This window comes from Apus apus, chromosome 1 (assembly GCF_020740795.1).
Source record: "Apus apus isolate bApuApu2 chromosome 1, bApuApu2.pri.cur, whole genome shotgun sequence".
Taxonomy (NCBI): domain Eukaryota; kingdom Metazoa; phylum Chordata; class Aves; order Apodiformes; family Apodidae; genus Apus; species Apus apus.
Genome location: NC_067282.1, coordinates 110422214 through 110450081, shown reverse-complemented (window position 1 = coordinate 110450081; position 27868 = coordinate 110422214). Strand labels below are relative to the sequence as shown.

The following is a 27868-nucleotide window of genomic DNA, read 5'->3' as shown; positions in this document are numbered from 1 at the left end:
TTTTTTTTTTTTTTTTTTTTTTTAATTGGGGCAGTCCTATAAAATTTCTCCAGAAGCATTTTTGTATGCTTTTAAGTTCAACTGGACCTGTGTATTCTTTGACTGACCTTCCAGCTAGTTGGGAAAAGTTCAGTGAATATTAAGAAAAATGTTCAGAAACTTCAATGCTGCTTAAGATAAGTATTACTTTAATTGGAAAAAAATAATTTAAAAAAAGTGTCAAATGGCAACTGTTTGCCTCAATATCTTAACTGAGAGTGACATTAATATTACATTCTGCTAGTGAAAGTCTTAAATTGAGACTCCTCATTTCTAAGCTTACAGAAAATGCAATGTTGACCCGAACACAATGACATGAGGCATAGTATGAGCTCTGGAAAAGGAAGAACTATCCTCCTTGTTCAGGAATTTACTTCTACAGAGAAGTAGGCCACAAATAGGAGATATGACCCTCAACCCTTTTGCTGGCAATTACTGCCAAAAGCATCAATGGCCACTCTGCGTATTGATGCTGTTTGGAATCTGTGCTACAGCCTGATTGCCCCTGTGGGGAAAAGACAAAAGGATGTTGGTTCAGAGAGCTGTTCCCAGAATCAGCACTCCTGGTTCAGCTGAGGGGATAAAGCAATCTGTAGACCAAATTACAGCCTTATCAGACATGCCAGCATGCTACTTTAAAGATCCTGCAAGGAATAGAGACATAAAGCTGCAAGTTTACAAACAAAATGAGTGGGGAAACGCAAAGTCCCTCTTGATTCCTTCAGTATCAAATACAACACAGAAAACAACATCTGTAGGTGGTCCCAGCAATTTACCTCAAAATTTTAAGCAGAACATACTGATCTAATTTCAAGTTGGCTTTTGTTCAGTCTTAGAAGTAGTTCATCCCTGAGCAGTTAAAGCAAACTGGAAATTTTCTCATGGGTCAGGTGCTGGATGGCACCATTTCTGCTTCCAACAGATGCTGCTTATACTGTAGAAACAAGGGAAGTCATTTCAGAGCCATTCACTACCAATGTCCCTATGCCCTGCAACAAAGTAGTACTGCACAAAGGAAAGCAGGCTTACTTTGTAATTAATGTTTGCATAGCTTTGTATTAAAAACACAGATGCAGGACTCAAGCCTATTTCAACCATGCCATATGAAAATACCAATCACAAGATGGTCAGTCCTACAGTGTCTAACCAGTTTTATCAAGAAAAAAAATGCTTGCTTCCTTCTGTAGACAGGCATTTCAGAGCAGGGTTTTGGTCTTGGTTTTTTTTGTCTTTTTCTTTGCTTTGTTTTTGCTTAGTGTTGTTTTTTTGTCATTTTGTTTTGGGGTATTTTTGTTTGTTTCTTTTCTTCTTTTTCTTTTTTTAAATAGAAGTTTTAAAAAGCTGTTCAACTTTAGTCCTTGTTTCTGCAAACACTCTGAATAGGTATAGGTTTATAAGGAGGAACTACTGTGGAAGTCAGACACTTGCCTAAGCATAAGCAGGACTGAAAACACTAGTTTTGTAGATGTTTGCTAAATAAGGGTTTAATAGAGTGCCATCTACAGATAGGAATTGTAACTATCACCCCCAATTTTTAGTTTCTTAAGGATCAATGATTTCTGGAACTGACATCTTTCTACCAGTGTTTCTGTTTTTTCCTCTAAGTATCAGATTATATGTGTGTACCCACACACACAAAAATACACATACAGTCACACAGTTAAAGGCAAAAAGTAATTTAACTGCAAAGAACTGGAACCCTAGTAAAAATAATTAAGGCTCAAATGATGCACTGGGATTTTTTTTCTACATACTATTTTGGTATGAAAGGGGATTACATTATTATATCAAAGAAAGCCGCTGAGAGGTGTCACACACTGGCCTAAAAACTGTTCCTTAAGTGAAAATGAATGATTTTCTTAAATTAATTTTTGTTGTTGTTGTTTTTTTTTTAAACCATGTTCTTTTTAGAAGGACATTTAGAACAAGACAGGTGACATAATGTGACTTTTCAAGCTTTTAAATATATTATTTAAATATACGATACTACTATCACGTACAAAGTTCACTGTAGATTTTGCACTACCATGTAAATTGTAATTTGGTTTACAGTTCTCCATTTCTTTAACCAACTACTCAAATGCAACCAAAAACATACCTTGATGATTTCAAAGTGAGTAATTCACATTTTTACCTGGATTACTGTACTGCTCAGAAAGCATTAATGTACTTCTGCTTCTGGCTAAAGATGACTGTGTGGGAGTCAGCAGTCGAGAAACAATAAAGTTTTCCATTGGACTAAGATGCATGCGGTGAGCTGAAGGATGGGAGCAAATAAAATCAAATTTAAAATGCAAAGAAATAAAATGTTACAGTAACTGAAACAAAATGATGGAATGATAAAATGAAAAAAAAATCTTGGTATGTTTAAGATGTAAATATTTAAAGATAATTTTCATTCCTTGTGAAAAAAAAGTTTCTAGTTTCTCAATAACTTTAAACTATTTTCCTATCTGTACAATAAATATAGTAAGGTTAAGACCGTGTTGCATTTTGTTCTTACACAGAATCATGTTACATTATGCAAAATGTTTGCTTTCTTGACTCAGCCTGAAAAAGGTTTATGTTTTTCCCCAGTAGAAAAGGTGAAACATTTAGTATAACAGCACAGCTACTCACTAGTATGACAACCATTCTGGGACTGCATTTAAATTATGCAGTCTCACTGCATTATATAAGTCTTATTTATACAATATGCCTGCATTACTTCCCAATCCATAAATACAAGCGTCAACTACATAAGAAAGGTATTTATAGATGCTTCTATTACATGCATATATATATATATCTTCCCATATCATAATAATCTCAAAGCTACTGATGAGTTTTCATGACGCAATCTAGAAACTATAGTAAATTTACCTTCTCCATTCCAGAAATAAGCCTTCATTATAACTTATTTCAGTTAATTATTTTCATGTTAGAGTTCAAAAAAAGGCAGGGGGTGGTGGGTGGGATGAAATAAAGACATGAAAAACAAACAAAAAAAATTCCAAAGAGTTCACAGTGGGGTAAACCTTCCAGTCCTCTCTGTAGTGTTTAGTAACCACTAATCCCACAGGATCATCATCTTTGGCTGAGCCTCTGATGGATCAGGGTTTCAAATTTAAGGGCTCTACAACTCTGGTCACCAGATTGAAGTTTCCCAGGTGGTTCGCTAGATGTACTTGTGCCCACAGTACATCCCACGTCTATTGTCAAGCCACATGTTTGGTTTGCTTGTTTTTCATTATTTGGCTAGAAGAGCACAAGCTGTAATAGTTACAGAAAATTGCTGCAGTTGCCACATGTACTCAAAACCCCATTTGTTGGAGTATCAAAAACTGAAAAAGACTCAGTAAAAAAAACCCACAGTGTTTGTCACTGGCCTAGGCTCTCCAGTACGGCAGCAAGGTCTTGGGACAGGCTATAGAACTATCTTCTTCCATTAACTTACACCCCCCCAAATGTTTGGGTTCTTTGGAATAATAGATATAAGGAAGTTACACAGCTCTATGGACAAGAAGTGCTTTAAGCAGAAGGAGAGTTTATGCTGGTAAGAGACCACCATATACACTTGCCTCTGTCAGGGGAATGTGTTATTGCCGCTGTGGAGGAGGAGAGGCGCTTACTGATGGGTGATTCCATTTGCTTTGGCAGATTCATTGTAGAAGCTGAAAGTTTGTCACATGCTGCAGAGAGACGCATTGAAGATATTTGTATTCACATCACACTGTCAATCAACTCCCCAAAACTAACCTTGCATTTGTACACTCCTGGCCCTTGCCACTGATCATACTACTGGATAAGGCATGAGGTAAGCTCTTGCTGACAGCTGGAGGACCAGCACTTTACAAAACATGCCTTGGGATGCAACTTTTCTGCTTGTGAATTTAATATTCCAGTTTTACGACAGCCTATCTTTGAACTGCCACAGGCAAGTACTTATATATCAGGTCTAAACGAGTGAAGCCACTGTGATACAAGATATTCAATATCAGCACAAGCAGAAAGTTAGCTAAAGAAAATAAACTGCACACATGACAACTCTGAACTCCTCATCTCCATTCCTCTGTCCCTTTACTTTCAGTCTGGAAAAGCTGCGGTACACCTCAGGTATTATTCTACTACAAAAATAACTAAAATTCATGTGTTCACACAATGAAAACTCACTGTATTAATGACTGACCTGGCACCAGCCATTAGGCTTTATCTTCTTCTGCTTGAGAATTAAAAAAATATATTTAAGGGAAAAAAAAAACCCAACAACAAAAAACCCCGCCTTCTTGGTACTACCCCAAGTGCTTTTATTTTTCCTCTGAAATGCTGTTTGACAAAGTTTGACACAATACCTATTTCCTACTTTGCCCTTTATTCAACTGAATTACAAAAAAAATGTTATCATAGTATTTCTACAGTGTCCTGTATACAATGATCACCACAGGATGCTCAGAAGCTAAAAGCATAGATACTTAAATTTGACTTTTATTTCTTTCAAAAACAAAAATCTTTCCAGCTAGAGACAGATATGTGGCCCTAATTCTGCAGTCCCTTACTACTGCATTCCTTACTATATCGATCAAAATGTTGTCTCAGTGGGGTCTGTAAGATTGGCCTCCATCTACTAAACAATTAAATTACCTACATTTCCTTTTTCAAAAAAACAGGTACAATGCCAGTATGCTGCAACACATTTTGTGTTACATGAGCAGCAATTAGTACAAGAATTTGAATCTGTTTGCACAGAAATAATAGCTCTGTGAGACTGTGGGCAGAACAACATTTATAGTACATTCTGCAGGAGTAATCTGCAAGCCTAGCTCTTCCTTTAGGGGGTGAGAAGGAAGGCAGTTCTTAAAAGCACAGGCTGTGTTACATTTTCAAAATGCCAAGTACATTTGCAATCAAAATTTGAAAACCTATACATAATTAATTCTTAATTTTGAAGGACTCATCTACTTCACAGCCTATTATTGAAATATTAAAAACAAAAAAAAATATAAGTGAACAATATAAAAGAACACAAAACACGACTGCCTAAACAAAGTCAACCACTTGAGTTTGTTAGACACAGCAGCTGGGCCAAAATCCACTCCAGGAGGCTGAAAACATAGCATGGCTCTCTACACCAAATTTGCTTGTGCTTAAAATATGAAAAAAAAGGCCCTTGAGATTGAAACGAGGATTGTTTTGATGAAACACCATCTCCATAACACATCTTCTCTTACTGTGCAACTGCATTTTTTTTAAACAGCACCTGCACCTGTGCACGTCCATTAGAACTGTCAAATATAAGTTTAATTATATTTACACACACAAAAACATAGAGTGCCCACAGACTTAACAGAGATGACAATCTGAGTGGTAAAAGTCTACAGTTGGTGAGAAAACCATGAAATGCCTCTACTGTGCTAGAATGTGAGGCATGCACTGCTCCACCATGGCAAAAGTAAAAGGAAATTAAAAAGACACTTGGTCCACATCACTAAGGGTAATGCTGTAGAGTACCAGACTGAAATAATAAGAAAACAGTGGTTAGGAAGGATGAGATCAGTGGATGGACTATAGCGATTAGAACAGTTATAAACAAGACACAATGGTACTGTGATTCTCTGAAATACCATTGAAGGAATCAGCAGGAGCAGTAGAGGTCACAGGGTCTGGAGGAAGGGTGTTGGCAGCTAAACCTAGAACAGGGGGTGGGGTATTTTCTGATTCACCTACACAGCAGAGAAATCAGAGCAAAAAGAGGTGAAAGAAATCACTGAGTAAATTGGGGGAGGTGGAATTAAGCATAAACTCCTTCACAAAGACAAACTAGTTTCTTTCTCAAAGTATGAAAGACTTATTTTATTATCATATATATTTAATTTCCTGGGTTTTTTGATGGCAAACCATGAAAACTATGATGAGAAACAGAGTTTGCCTTTTAGGAGTTAAGTATATTTACACACTTCTTAAAAGAATATAACTATGATATTTCATCATCACCCAAACATGGATATTTTTCCCTGTAACAACAGTTTCAAACCTGACAAATTTAAACAAATTATATTATTTAAAACAGAAAACGTTTTTTGAAATATAAAAGCAGCACATGACTGATAATGCAATAAAAAAGAATTTGTTTTGAAGCCAAATAAAAAAGAGCAGCAACAAAAAGTATGTGTGGGGAAAAAACCCTAACTATTTTAAACTGCACATGCTGCATAGTCATCTAGAAATTCTTGTCAGGTTTTTAGAAGTACCAGTCAAAAACTAATAATCTTTTACAAGGCTTAGAAAGCACTCAGTCCTTTGGTGAATATTATATTTGCTAACTGTGTGCATGGGAAGACAATGTGGGGGAAGAGAATCAGGGACAGAGAGCATACATTTTAATTTTAGTATTTCGCATCCTCCAAAGAGATTCTGGTTACTCTATTAAAATTATTTGCATTCCTAAAGTTAGGAGTGATCTTTCTTCCCCAGAGGGTAATAGAGAAAGGAAGCCTGGCAAGCAGTTACAAAGCATTTATTCACAGCCCAAGACAGTAGCCCCTACAGTCCCACCCTAACTATAAAATGCATCATCTTCATCATCTCCACAACCTCATGCATTTTGCACTTCAAGATCTGCAATGCAGGCAGCCTGTTTCACTTACCATCTCTCCCTCCTGAGCCTGCAGCCAGTGCTCCTCCCCACGACCATCGCTTCTGCTTCTGTTCCAGCTGCTGGCTGCGTTCAAGGGATCGCCGCATCATGGCTTCTAAACGTTCCTGGTTTTATTGGTACAAAACCAGAAACCAAACCTGAATCAGTTCTTTGGAGACTCTTTTTCCCTCCTCCTGAAACCATGCTAAAAATACAGTTCCACTGTTGCTCCACGCAAAGTGATTACAGGAGCTTTTTTGCAATAAAAGAAAAAGGACTGAATAAAGAAGGTATCAGCATGCCACTTACCTCCAGAGATGAGTATCCTTTGTCTGCAAGCCACTGAGGTCACTACAGAGGCCTAAGTAAATAACACAGGTTGCATCACTGCCTAGCATCTGCTCCTGCTGGTGAGACTGCTGCTGTGCTCTGGACTTAATTTGTATAAGAATAATGCTCGACAAGCATTAACTCCTTCTTGCCTATGCAGACCTCAGGATTTTCCTCCATCCCTTTCTGAGCACTGCTAAATTGCTGCAATGCCAGTGGCTCCTCCTAGCCACATAGATAAATGATCACTTCAAACCCAAAGTAGGTTACTTTGCAGGATGTCTAATTTATTTATTTATTTACTTCAAACACTCCCTCCTTTCTTCCACTATGTTCTTTACAGTCTAGACATTTAAGAGCTTCTGTTTTTTTTCCCTTCCCTCTGTGTATTTTTTTAGTGCATACCCAGATCATGCTGTTCTGAGATTCTTTTTTTTTTCCATCCACCCCCATGTTCTTCTACATGGCTTGATGAATTAGGAATTTCAAATGCAGAAAAAAAAGAGAGATTTCTTTACCTCCCCACAACATGTTCTATCTTTAACATACATCTGCATATGGTCACCTTGTTCCCTCTCCATCACTTCCCACCTCTCACTCGAGGACCTTCAGTCAGTTTTGTTCCCACCTACTCCCTCTGCTAGTTTCTCGCTGATGTATTGTTGTGGCAATGATCTCTGCACCTTTTATTTTTCTCCTTTCCAGCAGATAAAGCCTGGTTCTTCCCTACCCTACACCCTTATCCCTTCCTCCTCCGGGTATCTCATTCAGATCTGGCAATCTCTCTACCCTCACATTTCAGCAGTCCAACCCCTACTGTGAAAGGTGTCTACTCATCTTGCCTCCAACTCCTGCCCCAATGGTTTTTAGCCCTTTAATTCTGTAACTATTTTTGGTCCTATTGCTTACTACCATTCCCTATGTCCTTCTGGTCTAGCATAAAACTCCTACTCTATCCATTTCAATTTCTTGATCCTGCAGGTTTCTGTGATTACATCACATCCCCTTCAATTTCTGTCAATCCCCTGCTCTGTATCCAATATCTTTTGGTAGCTCAGAACAACTGTGCAAAAAACCACTCCTGAATCTCTTGGCCAGACTGCCTCCTCTCACTGATTCATGACTTTAGTCTAGGTTTCCTACTCTCCTCCCACAGCATTTCAGTCTTTGTTCGAGCACATCTCCTTCAGTCTCTGCAATGCTGTTGAGCCTGTTGTCTTTGATCGCGCTTCTTCAGCAGATCAGGACCTAACATCAGGCACCTCCAATAACTACCATGCCTGGAACTTCCATGCACATACCTGTAAACTGTATGTTACCTTCCTGGGGCTATGCCTACAGTCATTGGCTTTCTACAACTTCAGTTGCCCTCTCACCATGTTCTGGTTACCTGCAATATACTTTTGTCTTCCACATCTTTGAAGAATCTCTTCTCTATCATGACTTCCAGTAATAACTTTCTGATCTCATGTTTTCCACCTCATCCAACTCTGCTACCAATTACCCATCAATTTCAACAGCAAGCCACTATCTTCTGTCGTTATGCTCTCTTCCCTTAATCTTATTACAAATCACTTATATCATAAAGAATTCCATTATATTACCCTCTATGCAAAGAGTGAAAAAAGACAGTTCTCACATACGCTTCTATCATTATCACCTCTCCTGTCCCTGTTACCTTTCAGCCAGGTGACCCACCCTGCTGTTAGAAAGAATTAGAATTTTTCTTACTAAAAGATTGGTTGGACAGTGGAACAGGCTGCCCAGGGAGGTGGTGGTGTCACCATCCCTAGAAGTATTTAAAAGAAATGTAGATACAGTGCTTAGCGACATAATTTAAGCACTGAACAGGTAAATTAGGTTATGGTAGGGGGATTTAGGTTATGGTTGGACTTGATGATCTTCAAGGTCCCTTCCAACCAGAATGATTCTATGATTTTATGATTCTGTTAAAATTTTTGTCATCTCTTGGAAGACGATCTTTCGGTCATATGTTTTGAGCTCCCACTTCAGTTTTGCCTGTGTCTTTAGCTCACAGTCTATCAGGTAACATCATTCAAAGACCACTGAAAACAGACAGCTGCTCCCCCATTCCTCTCCACCTCCCCCTTCTGTCCAGGCAGGCATGCAAGTCCAGTCCCTCAAGCACAGCCTCTTCTGCAACAGCACAGAACCCACCCCCCCAGTTTTGAATACCATATCACTTCTTGTTCATACTTTGGGCATGAAAAGAAAGTAACCTTCCACTTTCTGAAATGCAGTTACTCCCCTCTATTTATGTTGCTACAGCCCTTTTTCCTCTTACTACTTGATGATGTAATTTTCATGTTTAAAACCTGTTTTGCAAGTTCACACTTTTTTTGTCTTTAACTTCCAACCTATCAACATTTAATTCTGTTTGAGTCCCTTTTCTGTACTTACTCTTTCCAAACCTCACTTCCTATTTCATCACTAGTTCTTCTCTGCAATCTGCTTCTTTCATTACTTTCTTCTCCTACATGTTTTGCCCCAGTACACTTTTCTACCCACACTTTTTACAAAGGAAAATGATCCTCCTATTTCTTTTTCACTAAAGCATACACATACGCAATCTTTCTTTCCATATCTAATTAATATTATTATACATTAATTTAAAAAGATAAGATGAAAGCAGTCAAGTTTAAATTATCTGGGTGATTTATGTTTGGATTGTTTTTTGTTGTTTTTTTTAATGCTGCTTGGAGCAAGGACCAGCAACATTCTGTAGTTTGCAAACCACAGAACACACTTATGCCACCTACTATAGAAGCACTGTCCTATGAATAAAATGCATGATGAAACAGATTAAAGAAATTACATTATTTTTCATACATATTTGAAAGCCTGTATTACCTACAATCTGAGGCTGGAATCTTCAATTACATGATGTGGAGAGGATAATTCATTTTCATTTGCAAAGAGCCTTTCATTTAAGCACATTACAGAACATAATTAGTAAACCTCATGAAACCCTGCAGATATAACTTAGATAAGGAACAATATGAAGGCCATTTTTTTACAAAGAAAGGTTAGTTATTTTAAAAAACTTTTTAAGTTAGCACAAAAGTAAAAAGCCAAAGCAAACAATACAACACATGGAAGTACAACATAAATGATTCACACATTAATAATTTGGTCTGTGAAAAAAACTTAACAAGACAAAGCATCCCTTCATCAACAAACAACTTGCAAAACTCTTCCTGTCTATGTTATAGATGAAGTACCTTCTTAAAAACATATCAAACTACCCATGTGATCTTCATTTGGGAACTCTTAACTTCTGTAGGTAGAGGAAACAATCTCTGCACTAAAGATACAGTGAGCTTCTACAAAAAAAACCTATCAAGTACAAGGTTTGCATGCAGGTTAAGTTAAAAATGAGTTAAACCATAAAAAGAGAGCCATCTACTGCCAGTATCTAAAATATTCATGTTACTTTCCAAAATCCATAGCTATTCATCCAGGTTTTGATCATACTAGAGCAACAGATAGATATTACACCGCCTGAATTAAAAAAAAAAGCAACAAACCCCATAAACAACCAAAACCAAACCAACCCAAAAACCAACAGGGAGAATACAAGTAATTTGACAGAAATATTTTCCTTTTCTCTATGTAAAACGCGGCACAGCTGTGAAAAAAACAAAACAAAATCCCCTACATTTTACAAATATTTTGACTTAGAATAATTTGTGCAAATAATTCTAAAGCAATCTATCTTTTACCTACAATACAATCATTTAAAAGAGCCCAAAAAACCTCCTCTTTACGTACTGACCTGCACTGCAAGTAGCTCACTGTTTCATTATATTATCAGTTGGCTTCATCTTTCGAGTGGCTTTTCCACATAGCAACAAAAGAGCTCTGTTATTTTCTATTTAAAGAATGTATTAAAAAACAATATAGGATTTTAAAATTTAACTACGCTTCTGAACAGAATTTATTTCTACTCTCAACCAATTACAACTATATGTGTGTAGAAAGATAAAATGTATTAAGAGTGTGCATATTAAAAAACAGCATGGGACAAAGGAAGGCTCTGAGCTAAAGTACATAGGGAGCTACAGTAGCAAGTGATGGTGGGGAGCAGAGGACGGTCCGTGTTGTAATGAGGACTAAACTCTCCTCATGTCCACCACACACCAAACTGATAGACTGCTTGTATAGCAATATAAAAGAGCTTGCAGCAAAACTTTTGTATTACATGTGCAACTAAATTCCACTCAGTATGTGAACTGCCAAAATGTTTGGAAAGAGGTTATTATTTTATATATCTTAAACCAAACAGTCATTAACTTTTAATTATAATATAGTAAGTAATTAATGCTATAAGATGTTGAGAGTTTTTCACTCTCTTGTGTTTAAGTGCATACTTTTTACAAATGTAACAAATAGCACATGTGCATCAAAACCACCTCTTCAATGGGGCAGGATATTCTTTTCCATTGAGCAGCTGTTACATCAGTCTTTCAAGTCTGAGTGCTGAATTAGATTTGATGCTGTCTATCAACAGAAGTTCATTTAAACTTTAGTATACTGGTAGGATCAGTACTAATTTTATAAATTTCCTTTATAACAAAATCTGATGAGTTTATTACAAAGGGATGTTACTGCTCTTATTCACACTATCATCCTTGATATGGCCTGTACAAGCAATGTTCATGTTGCCTTATTGAATACAAGAGCAGTAGAAAAACACAGGTTCTACAGAGACTTCCTCATACCCCATGCACACCTATACATTTATTTGCAAGGTATTTCCAACTCATATGGAAGTTCAGGATAGGAAAAGGAAAAAAAAATATTTTAAATCACCAAGCACTAGCTTTGCTTTTATTCAGTCCCAAAGCCACTGGCTACTTAATGTTAAAAGCAACTCTTTAATAGCTTCTGTTGAACAACAACATGCTTCTTCCCTCAAGGTTCAGGAGCTGTTTTTACTAAAGGAAGTAGGCAGTTTTAAAAGTAATACGGAAGGAAGGGCAGTACTACTGAAGACCTCTACAGATAAGAAAGGTGCAATCAATGCAGACAGGACAATTTTCAGACATATTTATTTGGTTTCTGTCTGAGGAACTGAACACGCTTTCACTGTGCTCTGCAACAAGCTCCAGATGCCCCAGAAGAGAACTCTGCCAGGACACCTCCCTTCCTATGAACAGACTTTGAAATCACCATTCTCTCACCATACCTAGCACTGTAGAAGAGAAAAAGTAAGAAAAACAAATAAAACTTTAGCCTAATGCTCTTTGAGAAGGCCACTGTATGCAAAACAGCCAAGCAGAGGATGCTCTGACGTAGAAAGCCAAAAAGCCCCCAGAGTTTGTTTAGAGCCAATCATCTCTCCAAATCTTACAAACGCAACAATATTTTCAAGAGAAATGTTTATATAACCTGTTCCTACCAAATATGCACTGCCTTCTGCTGTGTTAAAAGGCAAGGAAAAAAGACATAAGGAAGATACATAGGACAAGCAACAAGAGAACAAGGGAGAAAATCTCTGTACTTGACAACTTCAGACACCTGATGAGTAGGTAAAGCAGGTGATCCAGTTTCCACCCAGTGTAAACCAGTATTAAAAGGAGAAACACTGAGGACATGCTGCAGTATAATCGCTCACTGGCCATGGCATAACCCTTTCTCCCCACCCCCAGGTGTGGGAAATATAGGTTCAAAGCTTTTTCAGTAAAGTAGGCCTCAAATTACCTGGACTTTAGGTTAGGTTGACACTGTTTCCCACAGCCTTCTTCTGGATAAACTGGCTGCTTCTGACTTACAGACAGTTTTTTACCCAGCAAAGAGTAAACTGGTCTATGACTGGGCCCAGAGAGTTGTGGTGAATGGAGTTACATCCAGCTGGCAGCCAGTCACAAGTGGTGTTCCCCAGGGCTGTTCTCTTTATGAATTATCTGGATGAGCAGATTGAGTGCATCCTCAGTAAGTTTGCAGATGACACCAAGTTGGGTGGGAGTGTTGATCTGCCTGAGGGTAGGAATGCTCTACAGAGAGACCTGGACAGACTGGATCAATGGGCCGTGGTCAATTGTATGAGGTTCAACAAGGCCAAATTCCATGTCCTGCACTTGGGCCATAACAACCCCAGGCAATGCTACAGGCTTGGGGAAGAGTGGCTGCAAAGCTGCCTGGTGGAAAAGGACTCAGGGGTCCTGGTTGACAGCTGGCTGAGTATGAGCCAGCAGAGTGCCCATGTGGCCAATAAGACCAACAGCATCCTGGCTTGTATCAGGAACAGCATGGCCAGCAGGACTAGGGAAGTGATTGTTCCCTGGTACTTAGCACTGGTGAGGATGCACCTTGAGTACTGTGCTCGGTTTTGGGCCCCCCACTACAAGAAAGACACCAAGGTGCTGGAATGTGTTCAGAGAAGGGCAATGAAGCTGGTGAAACGTCTGGAGAACAAGGAGCAGCTGAGGGAATTTGGGTTATTTAGCCTGGACAAAAAGGAGGCTGAGGGGAGACCTTACTGCTCTCTACAGCTACCTGAAAGGAGGCTGTAGCAAGGTGGGGGTTGGTCTCTTCTCCCATGTAACAAGACAAGAGGAAATGGGCTCAAGTTGTGCCAGGGGAGGTTTAGATTGGATATTGAAGAAACTTCTTCACTAAAAGGGTGAAACATTAATGAGATCCTCCTTCAGCCTCCTTTTCTCTAAGCCAAACAGACCCAGCTCTCTCAGCCTTATCTCATCTGGTAGATGATCCAGCTCCTTAATCATCTTAGTGGCCCTGTGAGGGACTCTCTTCAGTAGTTCCTTGTCCTTCTTGAACTGGGTAGCCCAGAACTTCAGAGAGTACTCCAGGTGAGACCTCACCAGGGCAGAGTAGATGGGGAGGGTGACCTACCAGCCACACTCTTCTTCATGCCAAGAGGACCAATGTCATTCTGTGGTGCATGGTCTTTTTCCCCAAAGCTGCTTTCCAGCAGGTCAGCCCCTAACTTATACTGGTAGATGGGGAAAAGAACAGATAGGAGAGGGAAAGGAGCCAGGCTTGGGCTTGCCCTGGCTCCCAAAAAGCTTTGGGCAGTTTAAGATTGAAGGAACAGCTCAGTGAGCAGAGCTAGCGGTGGTATTCATACTACAACCAAATACTTGGAAGCAGACTTTCTCTCCTCAATAGAGAAGCTTCCCATCACATGCATGGGGCACTGGCAAGCTGTAACAGGCTTACTGATGCTTGGGAGAAACATCACTGTGTGCTCAGCCTCTTAGGAACCATCTCTGGGCAACTGCATGAGGCCACTATAGGAAACCATGTCCCCACTGAACAGACCCTTTGTGTCTGACCTGGCAGAATCTCTCTTCCATCTGACAACTCTCCTCTCATTTCTCCAGCACAAGCAAACCATGCAGGCAGGGAAAGGACACACTTGCTCACTCTTCCTACACCTTTCCCCCTCCAGTGCAAGTTTTAAGGATATGGTTTTGAAAGCTTTTGTACTTGTCACTTTCCCTTACAACCCTCATCAAGGGGATCAATTTTGCTTAGCTGCAAAAGGTTATCACAGCAGGAAACAGTGGGGAAGGAGCATGCCAGGTCAACGATGTTACCACAGAAGGACAGACCTCCTACCATTGCTTCTGGTTTTTGCCATTTTTCTTACCAAAATCTAAAACGAGCCACATGACAAAATATTTTAAAATTAATTCTCAGCCATTACGCAGAAGCCACAATCAGTATGTTACAGCTGAAAGGGGAGTGGCAGGATATAATCTTATCTTCACATTATAGTGAAAAATCAAACAATAGAAAAATTTAAATGGACAGCAGTAGGTTATTCTGATTCTGTGCAGAAGTGTTTTGATCCAAAAAAAGATATTTTGATCAAAAGATAGGGTGCAGAAAAAAAAAAGGTTAATAACTGTGGATTTCTAGGGCCTTTTTATCTAGGAACTGGGGAAATAGGTTCTTTTTACTTTTTTTTTTTTAAACCAGTGCTCCCTTTTCCAAAACTCATTAATTCTTTATCAGTTGCAGTAGCCAGCAGTGCTACTGTTTTCTACAGAATGACGTGCAGAGAGATATACACACACACACACTGCATTCAGAGATCTACATCAGAAATTGGACTCATTAGAGCAAAAAAGAACCTTGAATGATCTCAGCATGAAGAGTAGAAGAAGGGAAGGCTGTGAAGATGCTTCAAAAGATATACGATTAATCCTTTTCTATGCTAGAATTTTAAGCCAGTCTGGATTCTTCACTGCTTTAAGTAAGAATTTGTGATTTTAAGTCACTGAGGAAAAACAAAACAACGTATTTTCATAAGCATTATTTGAGCTAAGAAAAAGATTTTCCTTTTATGGAAACAATCATCTTTAAAAACTACTTTCTGGAAAGCTGGTGCTTTACTGTCTGACAGTCAGAGTCCCAGATATGTCAGCATAAAGTATATGACTGTTCTGTGACATGAGATAAAAAAGCTTTGGAAAGTGTTTTTGATGTACAGGCAGTAGTAGAGTGGTGACATGGGTTTCCAGTTCCCAAAGTAATGCCCAAATGTCTCTGGGCCAAAGAAAAAAGAAATCAACATTAAATGCATGTTGATATTCCAGTATTTAGCTTGTTTAATGCTACCATACAGAGTTGCTCTGCTGTCCATCTCCCATTGGTCCTTACCTCCTCCTCTTTAAGCTTTTGTCTCCTTTTTTCTTCAACAGCTGCTCTCTTCTGCTCCTCTCTCTGCCTCTGTTCCTCCAGTCTTCTCCATCGCTCCTCTATTTGCTTTTCATATTGAAGTTTTGCTCTTCTCTCTTTCTCCAGTATCTGCTGCTCCCTAGCAGCTGAAACAGATTAAAAGGTGCATTTCACTTTATGCAAATTTTCTTCTGCTTTAAAATTGCTAACTCAAAGCAATAATGTAAACTAACAAATACAAGTACACATGGTTTTAGTCCATTAAGATTAAAAATATAGTGGACAGAAGTGCTGGAATGATTAATAAATCTAAGTGTTTTGCTCAATAAATAAATAGGGAAGTGCTTTGTACATAAGGTCACAACTCTTTTTTATGTTACAAATCCTTCTATAGCTTAAAGTCAAATTCATTTTTTAGACATATCAAATGTTCTCAGTAGGTTTTAAAATCAGTTACATATGTTCAAGCAAATGCCCTTGAAATTTATTTAAAACTGTATTTCTCATTATGGGGCTACCTTAAAGATAAATATATTAAAACAACGTACACTAGATTCTCTATGAAGCTTTGAATATACACCATTCTATTGAAACTCTTCTGCTACATCACTATCCACTTGTGCCTCTTTGCATGAAAAAAAATACTTCTGTTATTGAGGGTTTGCCTAGTTGTTTATTCCAACTGGATTCAGTCTTCTTGAGACATTAGGTTGTTATTACGGAACTTCATACTGCAACATTACATACAGGACTGATGCTTCAGGTTTACATAGGAGAACAAGTAGCAGAAGTGACAAACCATGGTGAAAAATCCACTTCTCATGCAAGTGTATTCCATAAAAAGGCAGGGAAGAGGAATGCAGTAAGCATGCCTACAAGCCTGTAATGTCACATACCAACACACACACACACAGCTGATATCAAAGAAGGAATATTCTCACAGTTGCCAGGCTAAGAACTTGAAAGTTAGGGAGAGCCAGACTCAGCACTATTTATACAAGAGCTAATCCTTCATCCTGCTCACCTTATTCACCCTCAGTCTGCTTTTTCAGTTCCTCTTTCCCTGTACAGCAAATTTTCGCACTCTTAACTCCGTCTCAGTATCTTCCCATTTGTCCTAGGTTCATGCCCAACCATCTCAATTCCTTCTTCTCAGATCAGCCTTTTTCCCCTCAGCTCCTTCCCCCAGGCTCTTCAACCACAGCTGTGACCTTCAGTCCCTCAGCCCCATTCCACCCTCAAAGCTTTCATTTAAAGCCAGAGACTCTGCAACACCAGATACTTTTCCAACAATTGTATTTCTTTCCCTGAATACTGGATCCTCTTAAAATACTTCTTCCTCATATCCAACCTGCTTTACAAAACACCTTCTGTCTACCTTATTCCTGTTACAAATACAGTTCATGTTGTCTTCCCCTTTTGTTTTAAGATAATTCAGTATTCCTCACCCCCCAGCACAACACAGTAGAAGAGGGGCGTCAGTGCTGCAGAAGAGCCTGGACTTGTACACATGAAGAATCACACTATCCAACAAATAAAGAGTTACCTCAGAGACAGTGGAAGACAAGTGACTAGTCACTAATTGCTAACAAGTACCAGTCATGTCAGGTGGAGCAGGTGAAAACGGCATGCTGGAGTTGATAAAAACCAAAAATAAAAGTGAGGTGTCCAGAGTTTGTGCTAACATTACCTTCTAAGTAAGCAGATGAAACCTGGGACTGATTCTGGATAGAGAAGCAAACCATTCTGTCACCATGATCATACATACAATTCTTATTTCTTAATTAAGGGATTCTATACCACTGATCAATCAGTTTTGGCTTTGGTGAAAAGGTTATTCCATATTGCTGCAAAGTACCTGCTGGCTGCACAAAGATCTGTCCTGGGGAACTCACAGCTTTTTTCTGATCTTCTAAAAAGAAACTGGCCACAGAGAAACTGTGACCAAACCCCAGAGCTCCACATTCTAGAAATGGTCTTAACTCTAAAAAAAGTATGTTTCCAGAAGGTACATATGATGTCTGGAGACAAGAACTGCAGCCAACATCTTCCAAATCCCCTAGGCCAACCACTCCCTGCTTTTCCAGCTTTCCGTTTCCCTCTCATCTCCTCTTCTGCTTTTTAATCCAAGTCCTTTCCAATCTATTCATCATGTCACTTTCTCAGGAACCAGCAAAGAAGTTATAATCAAAAGACAGAAGAGTTAGTTTGGACTGAGTATACCTGGAAGAGATGTAAACTACAACTCAGGCTGGTGCATGTCCGATACAGACAGATCCTCTGGGGAGATTAAGTACTATACACCAGCAGATTTTCACATGAACTACCAAAAGGAATCGTGCTCACCAAGCCCACAGTATTAAAAAATGTAAATTCACTGGTCTCAAGCCTCAGTTTTTTTCAAGAAATGGTCACCAGTTTGTGTGTTTGTTTACTGCAAGAAAAACAGTATTTTCCTATGATCCTTTTCAAAAGTGTCCAGACTGTTTTAGTTGACATTTCATCAAAATTAACACCTAGCTTAAATTAAAAAAAAACCCAACAACATATAATACTGACAATTCCTTCTGGTATTGTCAGACAACCTTAAGGAACAGTGCTACTGGCCTTTCTTGTTAATACAATGAGGAAAAGTGAAGTTAACTGTTCAACAGTTTATATACATATATATACATATAATTTAATACATATATAAAGCCCAAACCAATGTTGAGCAGTTAACTTCATTCATATATATATGAGGTATTAACTGTGTATACACACACTCCAAAAATATGTGTGTGTGTGTATATATATATATATGTAAATTCTTAACATTTCCGTGGAGGTATTAACAGATTAAAAGCATATGACTTTTTAAAAATAATTCTGAAATAAATGTTTAGGTTATTCAGGAAATTAATTAATATTTTTTCGCATTCTCTTGAAAGACTGAGCATTTTAAAACTTATGGAAAAGTATCTGATTTATGCTGTACTTAACAAGTCCATGTTATGTTTTAATATGGCTTACATTTATTAGACTAAAATTGAGGCTGTTTCACCAAATCATCTTACATATTATTCTGAGTATTATTCAAGGCTTATTTGGTATTTTTACAAATCAGAACCCTAACATTCAGTATCTTGCATATAAACCTATATTCAAAAATATATAAATCAAAGAAGTCAACTTGTAACACCAGAATATTATATACTCAACTGGACATCAAAGAAGACAGATTATTTTTTATAGTTTATGTCACATTTTGACTATATTACTATTGAAAATAGTAACATAAGTGATAAAGACTGAATCACAACACTTAACATTCTGAACAGAAAAAAACATCATGTTAGTTACTTAAGCCTATTAACACAAACATATATAATACATACACCTCCTGCCATCTTACCAAGGTATTTCTCCCTTTCTTCTCTTCTCTCTTTTGCGAGTCTTTGTCTTTCATCGGTTTTTAGAAATCCATCGATGGCTAAAGACAGAGAGAGAGGGGAATAAAAAGTGTTTAAAAAGTGTTACTAAAACCAAAGCAGCACCCAAAAGAACAAAAAAAAAATCCACCAATAATCAATTTATCTACTAAATTTAACAACTCCAACAACAAAAACAATTTTGCACTCATGCGGGCAGGTTAACCACCTGCAATTTGTATTTATCTTGTGCACAGTCTCCTACCTACTGCTGAACTCCAAGCACAGTTCTTCTATGTAAATGCCTGGCTCCTCTTCTCAGAGCAAACAAGCATGGTGTTAGTACTTGTTTTAAAACTTTCTTCGAAAAACCATAAGGATGAAATTAACACTTATCCATCTTTGTTAATAACCTCATTTTAAATTTTTTGGCTAAAAAAGAAAAAGGTAGTTCAGGAAAGCAGCAAAAGTAGTATGCAGTTCTCTTATAGTCTAATGCTATGTAGAGTCCCAGCCTTCATAGGGCTTAACACAGCCCCACAGCTTCCTTGCCCATAGGAAACCACTAGCACCAGCTCATTACAACAACCAGCAATTAGTGCTAGATGAAGCTACTAAGGCAGCAGCCCTCCTGCCCTCTTTTCCAGGTAGGAAACACTTTGTTTCCTCCTCCAGCTGGCTGGCAGGTTACTGATTTGGGAGGAGGTTGCCTAAGGATGTTTTGGACCTGGATCCAGACACCTCAGTTCTTTGCACAGCATGAGCCACTGAAAAGCCCAAGTTTAGAAGGCAGGCATGCAGAGTGTGACACACCAGGTGCCTCAGGGTCACCTGTCTGTCTGTGGAACAAGCAGCCAGATGGACCTTAGATGGACCTTTGGCAATACCACGGGTAAGTTTAACTGCTAGTGACTTGATAGACCAGCTAGAGGATAGTACCCTTTTAAAACAGCTCAGAGGGCCTCCAGTGCCTTCCCTTTTTGCTTCGTTTTCAAGCTCTCCTGGGGTCTTAGCAGGGCTGCAGTGCAAACAGGCACAGTGTCTCACAGCAGTTTACATCCTTTGCAATCATTATTTGCACTCCCCACCAAGTTACTGACTTATAATTAAGTCCCCTTCCCTTTTGCTCCAAGAACTGCAGAATGTTACCAGATAAATACAAAGATATTTAGACTGTAACTGTTGACTCTCTTCCAGAGAAGTCACACTGGCCCCTATCCAAGGACATCCTGTCCATGGGAGCAAAGATGATGCATAGAAAGTGGCTTTCCATAAAATGCACTGCTCAGTAGGAAGGCTGAAAACCAGCCCTGGTGGTCCCTTGTGACTGGTGAAAAACGTGGGTCTCAGCTGTCCCCCATTAGAATAACAGCTTGCTTTTTCCCCAAGCAGCACCTTCAAACACCATCTCTAATCCTCCCCTGCACACACAGATGGCAACTACCTGATAGCAGGCAGGCCTCTGCAAAATTGTGATCATAGCTTCCAGGCTGCTTCATTACAAAAATTGTGGATCAAATAAATATCTGTTTATTACTGAAGACTCAACCTACAGTTCCATACTAGTCCACTCGTTTGTTCACTTGGCTGCCATTTATTGTTAGATTTCACAAAGAGGGAGAGAAGAGGAGGAAGCTCAGTAAAGCAACTACGGGGAAGGTTTGCAACTACTTTCAGGGGGCCTGCAGTAAGTAGCCAAGAAGGGGAATCTGGCCATCAGCACAGTTAAATTACAGCTGTAATAGAAAGTTTTTCCATGATCTGAAAGTCAAAACAGCTTGAAACCTACAGTTCAGGCTAGAAGCAACAGAGTAGGCGAAATCAAGACTGGATGAAGAGCCCAAAGAGGGAAGACTGAGCTTGAGAGCAAGTGGAGGCTGGAGAAAAGGAAAGAGGCAAGCAGAAGTATGAGCTAAGATCTTCTGTGGCAATGGATTTAACTCAAATGGGGAAGTGAAACCTGAAGTTTGGAAACCAGGATGGGGATGAGCTGAAGGGATGGGGAGAGGAACAGCAAGACAGTGCATGCCCATGAATTATGTTCACAAAATCCTGCACTGACCCTCATCACTCTCCTGTAAACAACTACCTATGAAACCTACTGGCAAAAATATGTCCCATTATGCTTGTCATACTACAGCATACTTATCTCTACTTTGATTGCTTCATGAACACAAGTAATAGAAGTGGATCTAAAAGCTCTGGCCTTGCTCACAACTGCCAGAGTTATCCAATGTCAATGCACAATTTTTCAGGTTGGCTTTCTCAAGGGCTTGGATGTCTCAACCCCACCCAGGTAATACTGAAAGAAGATCAAGGCTGTAAGGCCAGATATTTAGGAAATGAGGATGTATCAGAATTGAAGCAGTCTGTACAATCCTTATATTTCCTCCTTTTACACATATATTATGCATTTTTTTCCTTTTAAGTCCCTTCTTGCTTCACTTGTTTCTGAAATTGTAAAGTAGACAGAACTACAATGAGAGGCCTGTCTTGGAGAACAGCACTCCAGCCTTGACTATGTCACAGCTTAAACAACAAATACATGGGACTGCTGCTTATTACATGTGCAACATACCAATGTGCAAAACACCGCGTAGAGGAAAAGAGTATGCAATCTAATAAGTACAGGCATCAAATGCACAGGCACGCAGCTAGGGTAGCATTAAATTAGTACAGGCATCCTCAGTGCTAGCATTTCTTAACTCAAGTACTTGACTTCATGAATCAGCATGCCTGCTGAAAAATCAGAAGTCTGCTTGCCTTCAGAAAGTAAATATACCTTTGAAGGACAGAATAACTATTCCCTGGGTAATAACTTAAACCTTGGGCTGATTTTCTAAGGCCAAAATTAGTGGTTTTACTACAAATCTTCCTATAATATACACTACAAATGTAATAGGCACAAGCAGCTCCCGGTGGCGAGAAATTTGGTTAATGGCAGGAATTCAAATTCTGTTGGGTAAAGCAGACTGCAAAGAGCAAGCTAGCACAGGCAACTCTGCCATGACATGAACGTCACGCCGTCTTCGCTTCGTAAAACCAGCTGCCAGCAGAGGGCAGAAAAAGCAAGGTTTGAATGGAAAAGAAAAGCCCACAGCAAAATAGCTTTCACTGTGGTAAGTGACCTCAGGTTAATAGTCTGTATACTCAGCTTTATCCTGAGCCTTCTTGATGTTTACAGCTAAGCCCCTGATCCCTCAGTTAGAAAGGCGTGTAGCAGCAGATGACAAGTTTAAGAGTCAGGACATAAATGCTGGCTGTTTGTGCCTTGTGCCAACCAGAGTTCTGCAAAGAGACATGGGCGGAAAAGTCTCTAATAACCCTCTACTCCCAGACACACAGAAAAATAAGGGAACTGCCCAAGTAGCAACGTTGAAGTTTTTACCATAAGGAAGCATGCACACACACACACAAATTGCCGCTACACCTACTCCACCTCTCAGACCTCCAAAAAGTACCTCTTCCAAAGAGTCCTACTCTCAAAGCCACATGGCTAACTGCTGGGCTCATTCCTTGAGATTATGCCTTACTTTTTGACCAAAGAGGGACAGCTACTCCTCTGGGACTTTGTTACAACAAGCTTTTTACAGAAAAGTACCGTAACTTAAAACCAGTTAAAATGTCAGCAGGATTCCTGTAGCAGTCATATACCAGCTAATGCTGCAGAATTATTTCAACACTTGAATGTTACTTCAAAATAAACATTTACAGAAGTAAAACCTGACATGTCAAGTGCTGATTCAATCCTTTTTGATGGGCAAGGCAAACCTATTCAGACTGATGAAATAGTGCCAGAACATGTCCACACACACTCTGCTCTACTCCACGTACTGCTTGCATAAGCCTCTTGGTGGTTGCTCAAGACAAGGAGGAAGGTTGTCGTGTTCCGATGAAACACAAGGCAAGTTCTGTCTTTTGAAATCCATAGGCTGTTTCTGGTTGAGAAAACAAGTACTTGAGCAGGACAATCAGGTTATGGAAGCTGAGAGTACATTTCAGAAGGACCAACCTGCTGCCTAAACACCTCCTCTCCTGATATTTACACCTGAGAAACTGCCAGCAGGTAGAGACTTTATTTATTTTAATTTTTTTCCTACTTTGTTTTTGAATCCATATACGCTTTAGTCGTCTATAATATCCCATGGCACTTGCTTTCACAATGTATTTATATATAGCAAATATCAAAGCCCTTGATTGCAGGCATCCCAATGTAGAAGGAAAGTTGGCAGGGAACCTGAGGCCAGCTCTATGATACAGTATTCAACATACCTAGACCTTTGGCCACCCTACATGACTGCATTCAACACCTTTAGACCTTCACCCACCCTACATGACACCATCCAACATTTTCAGACCTTTGACACAATGTATGTCATCTACACTGACGTTGCCGTGTTGGTGAAATTCCCAGTATGGCTGCCATTCTGCCAATGGGTGGCCTTTCCAGGGATATGGCAAGGTGGTCCCTATAGCAGACCAGACCAGCTCAAGATGCCACTTGCACTCACATCCAATGTTCTGCTGGTAAATTCCACTGTTTCAAGTGATACTTTTCCCTAAAAAACCTGCTTTCTCTCCTGTGAGACTGTGCTTTGAGATAGTAAAGAACAGACTTTTTCACCTGCCACTGCTTCCCTCTGGATACTATCAAATGCAGAAATGTGACATTCAAGTTTTCAGTAATTTACTATGCTCTGAGGGGGGAAAAAAGGTATAAAACTGCATGTGACTGTACCTCAATGACACTTTCTATTGGCAGAAGGTGCTTTCTCTAAATTTTTATTGTGGTATGTCACTAAGAGGCTTTCAGATAGAGTCACAGCACAAACAACAAGGGTTTTTGCAGGTAAGTTTAATAAGATTTAGTAGATTGTCCTCTTATTTCACAACTGTATTTTTTTAAGCTTTATTTTAAAAAGCTGTTCATTGTATTGCACTCAAAAATCTAAATACAAGGAATCAGAATTTTTCCAGTTTCAGCTACTTAATTTGATTTTTGTTTGCCAAGTTAGATTTTAAATTTAAAAGAACAAAGGAACATTTTCTATTATTTCTAATTAAAATACCAGGATGGGTATATCTGTTTTTATAAAGATGTTAAGTAGATGAAGTCATTAAAGGCAGACTCAGTTGCCAAATGCAGTGACATTTCAGACACCTCAGGCTAATTGTCTGAGTGGTGGCCTGGCAGATACGACAGAGCAGCTGTCAGGGACCTTCATGCTCTGGTTAAACAGTTAGGACACCAAGTGTCACTAAGTACCTGCCTTATGTTCCTGATCCCCACTCTGAATTTTCAAATTAATTGCTTGAATCAAGAACTTCAGCTGTACGCCATACTTAGACCAAGATTACAGTAGCAAAATATATCCTACTGGTACATTTATTTAAGTTTAAAGTGAAATCATTCCAAGATACTGGCCAAATAATATTAAAATTATACATAAAGTACATATAGGTCAGTTGGTGATCACATATAGTAACAAGTATCTTAATGTATGGGAGGGAAAAACTTGCTACAATAAAAAACTCAGATATTTTCAGTTCTGTGTGATTCCACAGACAACTAATCAGCTCCCTGGGAGTAAGTGCTTTATGTACAGTGAGTGCAGCCAGTCTCCCACGGAGACTCCAGCACCATGCAGACACAACAGATGCATCTCAAGAACACTTGGAGAAGGGCTAAGATACGTTAGCAGAATGTACTTTTTTTTACTAAAGAAAACAGTAGATAAATAACAACACTATATTAACAATTTAGTTGACTAAGCAGGTCCTTACCAGACAGCCCACAACATGGTAAACACACACAAAGCAGCAGCACTCTGTCAGCTTGTGTTCTACACTGCCGTTTTATTCATAGGCTTCTGTAATCTCACGCAGAAAGCAGCCTGAGGGCTTAACCAGAATTTGCCAGTCTCTTACTCCCAGATTTAACACACACATTTATAGTTTTATTTTTCAAATGACCCCAGACCCATCAGAAATCTGTAGCTAGGATTTTCCTCCCCTTCTAGCCTGGCCCTTCAGATTGTCACTGCAGGTGATCACAAAAAACTGCACAAAGAGGAAAGTGAATTGTGCAGATTGAGCTGTAATTAAACCATATGGGATATTTTTTACTTCAGTTGCTTCAGAATAAACCCTGCATCTTTCATGTTAATGAAGAAAGTTAAATATATAATTTCTAAGTTCAGTGGTTCCTTTAAAAACCTCTGTATTCCTACCCTTGTCAACACAGATTCCAATTAATCCTTTCACCCTTACTACAATTGAAGAATTTTGTCTTCAAAAGAAGTCTGAATATATGTGAATGCATATGATGCATGCAAATAACTTTGATTCAAGTAGATTTAAACTTTTTCATCTTAATCTTGAGTTCTGTAATCTTTTACTATTCATGAATAGTCATTTTAGTAGCAGATGCTAACATACCTGCACAAACATATTCCTTTTAATTCATATTTTTGTATTTATTATATGACTGCAGCTAACTTGAAAACACATTCAGTAACTTCACAGGAAGTTTAAATGAAAACCTTTTCTCATACACCATGTACCATTCGTATGAAAAGTCCATCTTTGTAGCATACATGCAAACACGTGCTAAGTTAACTATTATTAAATAGTAGACACGTGTGTCAGATTTTGTATGATGTAGAATAAGCCTGCTCAAAGACACTTTACAGATAGTAAACAAGGAAAACTGACAGACTTGCCTCTCCATCCTATTCTGTTTCAAGGGAGGATATTATACTTCCTTTCTCTACACTAATGACAGCTTCCAAGACTCTTTATTCACAAGTGGGAGGGAGAAAGGAGAGAAGAAAGAAGGGGAGTTCCTTTTGCTTATACACATTTTTCATCCAGCAATTAGTTACCAATGGGATTACTCCTCTGCTAGAAGACAGACAGGCAACTATTGTTAATAGCCTCATATAAAATAGTATTAGAAAATAAAATAGACATACATGTAAACATTATATCCAGAGCCTTAGCTAACAGTTCTTGAGGGCTCTGATGCTATCTTCAAATTAGCTACTGCTCCAGTAACCATCCACTGAAGTAGGCACAACTCTACCACCGGGACCAAAGCAACCTGACAGGTAGGGACCCAAGTAGATATTCATACCACTCCTGCTCTAATGCAAGTCTCAATAATTTTATCTTTCACAGAATATCAGCAGAAGTAGAATTTAGCATAAATATTTTTCCACCAAAAAATAAATAAAAATTCAGTTGACTAGAAATTCTGAAATCAAATAAAAGAAGAAAAATAGCTAAAAATAAAATAAAATAGAGGCTTGAAGAATTTAATTTATTTATAATTGTTGCTACCAAAATGTCTAGTCACTTTTCCTAATTACAGCTGATTTGTGTTACACATCTGCAATACAATCTAAGTTTATAGACAACTACCAAAGCTGTTTTATTTTAAAAAGGACATTGCACAACATCAGAATCACAACTATGAATTATTTGTAAGACTTATCCTTTAAAACAGTCCAAGCAGAATTTTTGGGGTGACTTGGTTTCGGTTTTTTTAGTTTTTCTAGTGGGGGTTGAGAAGGTTTGGGAATGGCTGGGGTTTGGGGGTTTTCTTTTGGTTAAGGTTTTTATTACTGTTATGTAGGCTTTTGTCCTCCCACAACTTGCTTAATTTTATTTTTTTTTCTAGTACATGTAGAAATTCTCAGTATAAAAGATAATCAAATTTGAAGATGCAGTCAAGATGCAGGAGAAGTAGTTTTTTTTAAATTAATGTAGTCGCAACTTTAATTATGTTATCAGAAAAAGCCGTCAAGAATACTTACAAAAAATAACAACAGTCCTTTGCCCCTTTGGATACTTAACTACACAAGGTTTATAATGGGGAACAAGAGAAGAGTGTAATTCAAAAGGAATTCATGCATTTATTACACTGTCTTGATAATGGATTCATCCTACACACACACACTGTGTACAAGGAAAGCCATCCTTTTCAAACCTACTTCCTGGGCAAGTAAATAATACTAAAATTCTGTGCACAACCACAAGCTACTTTTGGCGGGGGGATGAAACAGGTATCAATTCAGCAACTTTCTGGAAGGAAAGACCATGCATTCTGTAATGGATAAAAAAAAGGAAATAAACAAAAGTCTGCTTCCAACTCAGAGATAACACTTTGAAACTAAATGTAAGTAGGATTCACCTAGGAATAATTGCTGTCAGTATCTGGAAACTATACACTGAGGCAAGGAAACCCCAAAGTTATCAATATTACAAATTTAACAAATTTTTTCCACTAGAAAAATTTTTTCTTCTTTCATTCACTCACTCCATATCTTCTGAACTAGCAATTGTCCCAACATGTATTTAGAATGTATGCATTTATGAACTTGCACAGACTACCTTCACAGACTTCAGCTTCAACTAGTTTGTTAGAAAAGACAAATACCTCACCCAAGTCTGAAAAGAGGTCCTATCGCTCAGATGCTATCGTAACAAATGGAAAATACATTTGTTGGATGAAGGATATCTACGAATACTGTAAACACTAGGTCACCTTACTATCTTATCAAGAAAAAGCCTCACTGTAAGACATTAAGCCTCAAATCATAGCTATTTTGCAGAAATTATCTAAGGGAGTGTTTTAGGGTTATATAACATCTGTTTCTCCATCTCAATTAAGTCAGCCTGAACAATCTCACTTTAGGAATATACACATCAAAATGGAAACAAATTGAAAGAAATAATTTCAAACAACTTTTGCCACCAAAATTGAACTAGAAACAAATGCTTTATGTCTATAGTGTAGTCT

At 38.6% G+C, this 27868-nt stretch overlaps 1 protein-coding gene across 5 annotated transcripts in view; it reads right to left on the bottom strand.

Annotated features, from left to right (window-relative positions):
* Positions 1 to 27868, bottom strand: part of MAP7D2 (MAP7 domain containing 2) — an 83470-nt gene that overhangs the window by 18954 nt on the left and 36648 nt on the right. Inside the window, exons 2-7 of one of the 5 annotated variants that reach the window (XM_051626839.1) lie at positions 19050 to 19127; positions 15638 to 15801; positions 6663 to 6777; positions 5640 to 5738; positions 3600 to 3710; positions 2174 to 2296 (exon numbers count right to left, since the gene is read on the bottom strand). In XM_051626839.1, the coding sequence (XP_051482799.1) occupies positions 2174 to 2296; positions 3600 to 3710; positions 5640 to 5738; positions 6663 to 6777; positions 15638 to 15801; positions 19050 to 19127 (690 nt within the window). Of the gene's footprint in view, positions 1 to 2173; positions 2297 to 3599; positions 3711 to 5639; positions 5739 to 6662; positions 6778 to 6961; positions 7226 to 15637; positions 15802 to 19049; positions 19128 to 27868 lie in introns of those variants that run through there. The other 4 variants (XM_051626857.1, XM_051626849.1, XM_051626871.1 and 1 more) reach the window with 4 other exon arrangements.